General features: G+C 43.7%; 1 protein-coding gene across 2 annotated transcripts; it reads right to left on the bottom strand.

Annotated features, from left to right (window-relative positions):
• Positions 1-6: 6 nt before the first annotated feature.
• Positions 7-10,694, bottom strand: irs4a (insulin receptor substrate 4a). 2 transcript variants are annotated; one of them, XM_026938592.3, is made up of 2 exons: positions 6,814-10,694; positions 7-3,444 (listed from the first exon to the last, which is right to left on the bottom strand). In XM_026938592.3, the coding sequence occupies exons 1-2, from the start codon at positions 10,106-10,108 to the stop codon at positions 3,440-3,442; spliced, it is 3,300 nt and encodes a 1,099-aa protein (XP_026794393.3). In that variant the 5' UTR covers positions 10,109-10,694; the 3' UTR covers positions 7-3,439. The 2 variants fall into 2 exon arrangements, with proteins under 2 accessions (XP_026794393.3, XP_034167248.2); XM_034311357.2 differs by lacking the exon at positions 7-3,444 and adding an exon at positions 6,297-6,723.
• Between the last annotated feature and the right edge of the window lie 164 nt (positions 10,695-10,858).

Genomic DNA, 10,858 nt, shown 5'->3' on the forward strand with positions numbered 1-10,858 from the left:
AATTAAGCATTTTAATTTATATTCATTAGTAGAGTAAAGCTCTCTGAGTTTCCTCACCAGGGTTGCCAGGTCTGAGGTTTTCCTGCAGAACTGAGCTACTTTTAAACTGCAGCTGCTGGTTAATTTGTGGATTTGGGTTTGGACATTTGGCATACATTACATTATTACAGCTTTACACTCACTGACCACTTTATTAGGAACACCTGTACACCTGCACGTTCATGCAGTTATCCAATCAGCCAATCATGTGTCAGTAATGCAGTGCATAAACACATGCAGATACAGGTGAGGAGCTTCAGCTGGGCAGAGACTCACCTGCTGAAGACCCGAAGCGTGATCTTCACTGTGTCCAGCAGAGGGCAGCACTCACCAAGCTGCTCCACAATAAAAGACTATTTTGTCAGTGATGTGTTTAGATGGGAATCTCTGGTCTTAACACATCTTGGAGCAATGTTGCATCATGTCAGATCACAAACATCTGATAGGAAAACACACAAACATCAGTCCCAGTCAGGAATACCTTGGCACTTTTTTTTATTGCAATAGCTCTATGACAAGCAAAACCCAATTTGTTAAATATACACCAAAAATAAAATATAAAAATGTAGAACCGACAAAAAATCCTCAGACACCCTCGTTCTGAAATCAAGGAAAGTGGGTGCTGCGTAGCATGATCAACAAGAGAAAGGGATATCAAAAAATTACAGTATTTACAAAGGAAGACAGTGTTTCGAATGATCCGATTCTACCAGCATGGTTCAGCCCAATCACAAACTGTTTAAGCAGAAGATTGTGAGCATTGACTGACTCAAGAGAAAATAAATGTCAACACACACTCTGCCCATTTCAGGTCTTTTTTTTTCTTGCTGCTCTCTTCCTTAACAACTAAAACAACAAGGTAAATTAAAAAAAAATGCCAATAACATGATTCCAATGATTACAATATCAGTTTCCCCAATTCTAGATCCTCAAAAGATCTCAAAGTAGAAAATAAAAACACGAGCGTGGTTATTTTTCAGCTCATCACTGCAGTTATTGTGTAGAAAAGTTCCCAAGAAACGGTATACTACTGTTATTATTTTTTCACCCCCCTCAATCCCACGTCACATATTACATACATTAAAAGCAACGCAATATCATGACACAATAGCATGACACAAATGCTAGTCAAAGAAAGAAAAATGGCCGCCAGAGCGCCACAGAAACAAATGGAAAGCTCACTGACATACAGCGTGGTTTTTTAAAATCTTTTGTCCCAACATCATCTGGACTACTACTGCAAAGCTAAACACTTCTCACTACACAGCTTTCCACCACGACCTCTAGCCAACACTTCTTCTTATAAAGCTTTCAGGTACAGGCAAGGAAGGGACTGTGAATAACCCTTAGGAAAAAAAATCATTTAAAAAATCCATCCATCCATCCATCCATCCATCCTCTGTACCGCTTTCCCTACACAGGGTCGCAGGGACTCGAGGCACAAGGCAGGGACACCACACACACTCACACACCCATTCACACACTACGGACAATTTAGAGATGCCAATCAGCCTACAACGCATGTCTTTGGACTGGGGAGGAAACTGGAGTATGCAGAGGAAACCCCTGAAACACGGGGAGAACATGCAAACTCCACGCACACGGGGAGGAGGCGGGATCGAGCTCCCAAGGTGCGAGGCAACAGTGCTAACCACTAAGCCACCGTGCCCCCATTAAATAAATAAATTAATTAATTAATTAATAAATAAATAGAGACAAAAATATGTGAGAAAACACATGGTCTTAAGTAACGTTGTTATTTACATGAACGTCTCCCTTTCTGTAAGCATTACGTTAACGTAACTGCAGCCACCAGCAGTGCTCTGTACAAATGGTCCCGTGTACAGTGAACGTCACCGTATCTGATTCAATAAATAAATAAATAAATAAATAGATAAATAGATAAATAAAGTGGAGAACAGAGCGCTGTGTGGAACAGTAGGCTACGGCGTGTACCGTGTAGACTGCGTAAAGATGCACCTGTGTGGATCAGAGGAACAATTCAGTAAACATCTTTCTCTGTTTTTTCTCATTTTTAGGGCTGAAACTGAACACAGTATAAAACTTCAACTCATCTGCAGCATTTGCACATAAAATAAATACAAATATGAAATAAATACAAAGTACAACGGAATGAAAAGATGTTGGCTCAGTGTCCTTCCATACTGAAGACTCGAATACAAAAAGAAACGCTTTGTGTGTAAGTGTGTAAGTGTGTGTGTGTGTGTGTGTGTAAGCTCACACATTATATCTAAAGGGATTCCAGGCTGACCCGCTGCAGATCTGCCGTTACTGTGTGATTACACTTTTGTCTTTTTCTCAGAGCGAGACAGATTTATTGAATAGATTTCCAATGATATGGACTGGAGGTAGCGACTATATGACTTAGAAACACTGTCTTATTGTTATTTATCTAATACCTACAAAGTGCTATACGTGAGTTTGTGGTTTGTGTTAAGTGAGATTTTCACACGGCTGAGAATCCGAGATCACTCCGTCCTCCCAAACTCCGGGAGCGGAACGAGAGCATTTATACTAAACCTCCTTAGAGCATGGATACGCCATAATACACTCCGCTGTCAGAGATCTCCAAACATCTCTCCAGTCTGCTGCTGCAGGAGATCCACCTGCTTCTGCAGCAACTGTGGAAGTGCTTCAGTGTTTTAGTGAATGCTGAAAGGAATCAGTGGAAGTCTGAATGCTGAGGATTTATCAGAAATGTCGCATCAGGGAACATTTAGCTAGCGTATCCAAGTCCTAAGCAGAAGCAAAAACATCAACTAGGGTCAATTTAAAGGTGATGTGTGTGTGTGTGTGTGTGTGTGTGTGTGTGTGTGTGTGTGTGTGTGGCCAATGTGAATCCCTTTACCACTGATGTGCAGGATCCCAGAAAAAAATACACTGTTCATAGAAATACAAATCAATCTAAATAAACAAAGATATATATATTTGTGTGTGTGTGTGTGTGTGTGTGTGTGTGTGTAGGGGACTACTAAGTAGTTGGCACATTTTACAAATTCTCATTTGATACACAAGCACCTCGTATTTACAGTGATTCAGCAGGTTGTGTAAGGACTGTGAATAAGAACGTTATGGAGATTAGTAAGTGCTCGAAGCCTGGATGAAGTTCACAGCTCTGATTTTGGACTCACGATCAGCGCAGTCACTCACGTAAACAATAACACAAGTGTGTTTTAACTGAACAATAAAATGGAACCGGTCTGAGGCAGTTATGTAGGAGATACAGAGCAAAAGAGGCTGTGTAGTTTATTCAGTCTTTGCAGTCGGAGGTCTGATGAAGAGGAGGAGGACGAGGAGGAGGACGAGGCAGCTTCCTCTTCTGCATTCTGGAGTCCACTGGATTTCCAAAGTTCTGATTTCCTCCCAGCGTACGGCGTGTTCACTCTGCACGAGAGACACACGGGTCAGAGTTCATTCACTAAAGGAACTGGTTTACAGACAGTGAAGAATTAATAAAATAGAAAAATAAAAATTATATAAAAACTATATATACTTTATATATATATATATATATATATATATATATATATATATATATATATATATATAAAATTGTTTTCTGTAGCACTTTTGTAACTGTATCTTTGGGAAGTTCAGATGTTGACCTCCTCAGAGATCTTCTGCTGACCGAGTTGTGTTTCACACGAAACACAAAATTAGCCTGCAGTTATTTCACACCGCAGTGATAAATAATGACTATAATGAAGTCAATGACAATGAAGACGCATACACACACACCTATATATATATATAGCCATAACATTAAACCCCAACAGATCAGTCTTTACTTTTCAGTCGTGCTGCTTTGATAGGGAATACTCTATAGAATATATAGAATATAAAAACATACAGTTCCATGCAAAAGTCTTAGGCACGTGTAAAGAAATGCTGTAGAGTAAAGACGCCTTCGAAAATAATGAAATTAAATGTTTCTACATAAAAAAATCCTATAAAGAGCAGTAAACAGTAATAAATGAAACAAAGTCAGTATTTAATGTGACGATCCTTCACTTTAAATAAATAAAGCAGTATCTGAGGTGCAGTGTGTGCAGTTTTATAAGGAAATGAGCTGGAAGTGTTACTGAGCATCTTGCAGAAGCAGCCACAGTTCTTCTGGAGACTTTGACTGTCGACTCGCTTCTTATTTCTGCAGCGAAACCCAGCAGCCTTCATTATGTTTTTATCTGAAAAGTGTCTCTTATGGAATCTGCTGCTTTCTTTACTGACATACAAACATTTTTTCTGTAACGTTTCAGTTTGTGCTGGAAAACTAATGTTTGGAATCTAAAATGTTTTTGTTCTGAATCAATAATGTAGAAGTCAGAAAATAAACATCTATAACAAAGTTTGTACTAAAAAAAAAAATAGGGCCTAAGACCTTTGCACAGTACTGTACATATATATATATATAATTGGTTGGATTATTAAAAAAAAAAATTTTTTTTTTTATTGATTTAAGAATAAGTCAGAACTCTTTAACTAGTGTTAATTAAATAACAGGTGACTAACTGCAATACAGCATTAATGATATTTATCAGATATTTATCTGTCACAGCAGATTGAGAATATTATGAAGTGTTTATTTCGACCCAGTGAGACACACACACTAATATAAAGTGTCGCTGCTCTGTGCTTTTCTCACCGGCTCCACACCCTTTTTTTTTTTTTTTTGTAATTATTTTCTTATCTTCAATTCAAGCCTTGATTTGTTCAGACAAGTTAAAAATAAAGACAAAATAAATATCCCCTGGCTGTCTCACTAACAATGCTAAATTCATATTGCTTGCAGAGTGTGTGAGTGTGTGTGAGTGAGTGTGTGTGTGTGTGTGTGTGTGAGTGTGTGTATGAATCATTTTCAGTGTGTGGAATTGACTCCAAAGCTTTAGGGTTGACTCTCAGTTTCAGTAAATCAGCTCTTTTTTGGGGGGAACTGACCAAAAGCAGGATGGAGGCTTGATGACTCACAACAAACATTAAAAATATATATCGTTTACGATAAGAAATTCTACGCTAACGCCCAACACTGCATAATCCACACGCTTCATCCTAAGAGTGAGAAAACATTCGTCTCACGGAGACTAATCATTCCATTGAGATCATGTTTAGTTATTTTTAACTCATTGAGAAATCATGCAAATAACTGAAAGATTGATAAATAAGACTGTAAATATGAGACAACGCTAGAATACAGATAAAGGAAAAGAACAGACGGCGGTTAATAAGCAGCTGATGCGATGTTAAAATTCTGTACTTAATCTTTAAAATTCTAATTGTATTTTTTCCTTTTTCAATGTTAAATATTTTTATTTATTTATCTATAAAGAAAATTTGTATATTTTAATCTAAAAAAAAAAAAAAGTAAGTCATTATAAATGTGTTTATCAGTATAAAAATGTATTATTATTATTATTATTATAATCTTGATGTTTTAATCGCAGGTTTATTAATATGCTGAATCTAATACATTATTGTTTCTATAGTCACAACTCGCTCATAATCTAAACTTAATAATAAACACATTTAAAAACATATGGCTGCTATAACACAAGTGAGAACAGGAACTAACTTGTCTTGTGGATGTTAAATGTAACTATAAACAGTGATGTTTATAAATAAATGAAAGATTGCAATCGTTGTGCAAATTGCTGTGGTATAAGAGGAACAACGCAGTTCAGGACATGCTCTTATTGGAAATTAATTAACGCTGGAGTGGCAACATCACACCAGCCTCACCCCATCGATGTAGTGTCCTGTGTAGTTTAAACATTTCTTATACTGTTTGTCTAAAAAATGTTATTATTAAAGCAGCCTGCTGAGAAGGATTACTATGAGGGACTGTATGTGCTATAAAAACCTCTCCTGTAATTTAGTTATACTCGATAATCTCAACAGTAAGGAGAAGCAGAGCGCTGACTTTCACTGCATGACATCATACTAGAAACTTATTCATATTTATTCATGAGTATTTTGTGCAGAGTGTGTAATTCCTCAAACAATATGAGAAATGAAATGAAGCACTGTGCTTTAAACGAGCTGAACACAAACCTCCATGTTAATGTAAGTGTGATGCTCAAAGGATCGGAGAAAATAACCAACACAATAATAATTAGACACAAATAAAGGACACTTGGTGGACACAAAGACGGTGCATGCGAACACATCCACATGCTTACGTTAATGAACATTACTGTTTACTTAAACCATGAGATAGGAAGCAAAAGACAATATACACTATCTGCATGAGTTTATCTTTAATGTGGAGTCACAATCCCACATCACAAATCTACACAGATGTGAGCAGAGTGCCAAAAATAAATGTTTAGGCATTTAGCAAGTGAAATATTCAGTGCAAAAAATAAACAACCCACAAATAGCTGCCATTTTTTCCCAAATGAAATCAAAAAGTAACTGTGCATTTAAGCTTTTCAACTTTTTTTCCTTCTGTTTTCAGTGTTTCAGCGTACTGACAGTGACGACTACTCAGGGCTGAAACAATACTGCTCAATAAGATACTGAAAAGAGAAGCCATTTTACAAAATCAAAAAACACAGAAAGAAACAATGGCACTGAACTGAAACAGAATAAAGTGAGCAGTAAAAGAGCGGTCCATCGTGTGCTACGTATTGCACTTTGCCCGAGCGTTCGTTTCCACCATCCACAATTCTAAACTCAGACAAAAGGCAACTGTGAAAAACCTGCTGGTTTAGTCATCATTTAACTTGTAGCATAAGGGGAGACAGAAATACAACCAACCTTTCGAGGCAGTGGTGTGTCCTCCTGACTTGGATAAGTCCAAACCAGCACAGGCCTCGCTCTCTTCGAGTGTCCCGTGGGCTGGGTGTGGAGCTGTGGCATCGTGGGTGATCCGTGGGACCTCCCTCAGGTCCAGAGCGATGTAGTTGAGGTAGCTGGATGAAACGTTGCAGCGCGTTCCTCCAGTGGCACAGTTAGCAGTGAGGAGAACAGAGTCAGGAGATCCTTGATCTTCTGTGTAAGACCACATGCTATCAAACGAGGCAGAATTCTGCCATCTACAGCCTTCTGCAAGATTCACGATGGCAGAAGATCTGGCAGTACATCCACCCGCAGTGCCACCAGGACAGGGGTAGAAGGTCTCTGAGCTGTGTCTCCTCCGGCCCTGCGGATCTGCCCTAATGACCTTAGGCTCTGTTTGAGGGCTGGGTGACCTTTCAGAGACACAGAGGTGCTGTATCATCCTGGAGGGACTCTCAGCTTCTCTGTGGACATTCTTAGGGACAAAGTTATTCTGAACCTGGCCGTAGGTGCATCCTAAGGGGCGTGCGTAGTTCGGGGGGTTCCACGGGGCTACGAGGGAGTGCCGAGGAGGACGGTTCTTCAGGAGGTTGTCCATATTTAGGCCTATGTAGTCTTGGTCAGGTGAGGAGCAGCACAGCTGATAGCAAGGCTGGGAACTTGGCATGGGGGGCGAGTCCACTGCTGATGGAGAGGACGCTGCATGAGGAGGCCTGTCTCCAAACTCCATGTGGATGTACTCTCCTGGACTGGGAGGGCTCGGAGGTTCAACCGGTGACTCGGGAACGTATTCCGTTTTTCTGTGATCCTCTCGACACGGAGTTTTGTAAGAGCGTGGAAGGGAGAAATAAGAGCCGTAAGACTTGGGGCCTTCAGGGGAACCCTGCCTGTAGCCTTCAGCGGAGCTGATCTGGGACATGTCCATGTACTCGTCATACTCGGTTTGGCTTCTGCTGGAGGGACTGGTTATTCCGGGAGAAGGGCTGTCTCGTGGCAGCATCATCATGTAGCCATGTCTGTCCACCTGCTGCAAAGAGCAGGGATGAAGGTGCAGGGTGGCCAGGTGGTTTGCTCTGGGTTGCATAGGGGTGTAATCTGTATGAGGAGAGGGGACGACGTTGTATATCATAGGCATGTAGCCGTCATCCTTAGGCAGTTTCTTCTGACCGTCTGAGTTGAGTGAGGGAGGCCTGTTTGGGTGATGTAACTCAGAGTAAGATTTATAGCCTGCTTTAAGGAGGCAGGAGCAGACAGCGTGCCGTTTTGACTCCACAGGGCTCGATTCATCTAATGAAGATGAAGTCTGCGTCGCTTTCTGGTGCATGACTCCTAAACTGTTAGCAGGTTTTGGCTTGGCGTAATGTGCGAGCTTGAGAAAAGTTCTTTCCATGTAACTGCTCTCCTCCTCAAAAGTCCTGGCACCACCCTGTGCGTCTTTGTACCAATCCATGGCCATGTAGTCCGCTAGTCGATTCTCCTCCCTAATGGGCGGAGTGTCGCTGTGTGGTTCAGGTGTACTGCTGCTTGCACGGAAGTATCTAAAGTCACAAGGGCTGGGACAGAACTCATCCGAGGAGTTGAAGCCTCCATCACTGGGAGAGCCACAGATGGAGGAGCTGGAGGGTCGTGTGTGTGTGTCCGAGGCTGAACCGTGGCCGCTGCTGCTGGAAACGCTGATGGGACTGGTAGCAGACAGAAAGTGCGATACGGGGAGGGAGGCAGAGCGAGTATGATGTGCAGAACCATGTGAGGCATGAGCGCAGCAGCCACCGCTCTCCTCCCGGCCCACATTCAGGCAGGGCGTGTTCAGGTGCAACAAGCTGCCCGTACCCGAGCTGAGAGGTCGGTCTGAGGTGCCCTCGCCTTCGCTGGAGGTACGGTAGCGCTGTCCTATTACGCCTTTACTCTTTCCTGTAGGAGGAATGCCCGTCACTGAATCGGTTCTGGAGGCACGCTGGAGCCCTGTCTGGCTGGGAGGGAGATTACCGAAGTGGCGGCGCGTCGTGATAAAGGGTATGGGGTTGGACCCGGAGGACTGGCTTTTGCTCCGTGGTCTGAAGTCCGGAAAGGCCTTCAAAGCCTTCATGGTGTCGAGAATGGTCTCGTGCATGTTCTGAGCCACCACAGAGTCTTCCACCTGCACCCAGATCTCACCTGGGCCGATAGAAGAAGAGCGTCCCACCTCGATGAAGAAAAAGCTCTCAGAATGGCCGCAGCGGCGAATGTTCATCAAGGGCAGGTTCACAGCAGGGGTCTCGGAATTTAACTTCACCAGGTGAATTGTCTTGGCGGAAAGGCACAGACGGTACACCCCCATTAAATTCTTGGTCTGCCCCAAACCTTTGGGTTTCACGTTCACCTGCCACACCTCCTTAAAAATGGTCCCAGGTGAAATGGTCCCGTAGCCGTCGTCTAACTCGTCCGTGTCCAGCTGCCCCTTTTTGCCTTCGGTCATCAGTTCTGTGAGGGCCAGGTACCAGTCGTCCTGCTCCTGCTCACTGTCGGCCACCATGGCAAAATACTCGTCTTTAGTATAAAGAGCAATGAGGTATTTGTTCTTAGCGTCAGCCCTCTTGTTGACGGTGAAACACTGGGACAGGTAAATAACCCTCTTAGGAGGACACACGACACCGGCAGTGGAGGCAGCAGCAGCTTTAAGTGCATTTCGGAATTTCTTCTCGCTGTCGTAGTACTCCAGGCGACTGGGCCCGAGGTTGCTGGGCCCTCTCAACACAAAAAACCTCTTGTGGCCGTGTTTCTGTTTTCTCAGATAGCCGCACTTCCACACATCGGCGTCCACGCTGCCCGAGCACACGGCGGCGGCGGCGGCCAGAGCGGCGGCGGTGGTGTCCGTGCTGAGGACGCGGCAGAAGGCAGAGTCGTGCACCTTGTACTGGAGCGCGGGGAGGTGTTTCCTCACCACAGGATCCTGAGCGTTCTCCTCTGGGAATAGATGATGAACTCTGAAGTGGTAAGGTGGAGGGTGTCTCCTCGGAGGGGCGCCGGGCTGCTGATGCTGCTGCTGATGCTGATGGTGATGCTGATGATGGTGATGATGATGAGCAGAGGCCGTCGAGTGCACGGGCAAGCGCGAGCCGCCGTTATTGATTGAGCAGCAGCAGGAGGAGGAGGATGATGAGGAGGATGATGATGAGGAGGAGGATGATGATGATGAAGGCTCTCCGTTGGTCGCGACCGCCGCCGTTTTTGCAACAGCGCGACGCGGCTGCGCCTCCAGCGTCAACATAACGCCGTTATCGCGGAGATCTTCCATGGGACGATGAAATTAAAGGTCACTTTACCTCCGTTACACTGACGCACGGCCCATTTTTTGGGGAGGGAGTGAAGGGGAGGAGAGAGAGAGAGAGAGAGAGGGAGAGAGAGAGAGAGGGAGAGAGAGGATTATAGCTCCACGATGAGGTTCACTCGTTCAGGTGATAATCCCCGCCGCTGTGGGACGCGCTGTTCCGGTGGATCTTCAGCACAAAGCGCGGCACCTGAGCACCGAAATCACGCGCTGCCATGATCAAGCTTTATTTCTCTCCTTCACTCATGGTGGCTACACATCACTACGACCCAGCGAAAACATCACGTGACCACAACGTCAGCGAGAAGTTCAGGGCGATAGGGAAGGTAAAGGAGAGGGGGGGCATTCTAGGCATCTAGGCTTCTGATTGGTCAGACGGTCAAAAGGGTTGTGACTGGCACCGGGATCAGCCAATCACATGGACGAACCCGCCAGTCTCCAGCGTGTGATTGGTGCGTCTGGTCCTGCGTGCAGACGGAGGCGTTGCTTAAAAAAGGAAAAAAGAGATGTGTAATGAGAATAAGGACGAGGTGCCTACAGAAAAGCAGACAAAAAGGCAGAAGATGGGAGGGCGATCACACTGAGCTTTTACTGAACAAAGGAAAATTAAATGTTCTTACCAAACTGTATTAGACTAGTGTTATTTAAACTGATTACATTATCATCCGAGACGTCTCTCTCTCTCTCTCTCTCTCTCTCTTTAAAGGTTATTTGTTT

This window comes from Pangasianodon hypophthalmus, chromosome 15, assembly GCF_027358585.1.
Source record: "Pangasianodon hypophthalmus isolate fPanHyp1 chromosome 15, fPanHyp1.pri, whole genome shotgun sequence".
Classification (NCBI taxonomy): domain Eukaryota; kingdom Metazoa; phylum Chordata; class Actinopteri; order Siluriformes; family Pangasiidae; genus Pangasianodon; species Pangasianodon hypophthalmus.

Coding starts and splice junctions, on each gene's coding strand:
- irs4a (XM_034311357.2), bottom strand. CDS start 10,108: ATGGAAGATCTCCGCGATAACGGCGTTATGTTGACGCTGGAGGCGCAG. Junction 6,724..6,813: donor ACACACCACTGCCTCGAAAG/GTTGGTTGTATT, acceptor GTCTGAGTTTAG/AATTGTGGATGGTGGAAACG.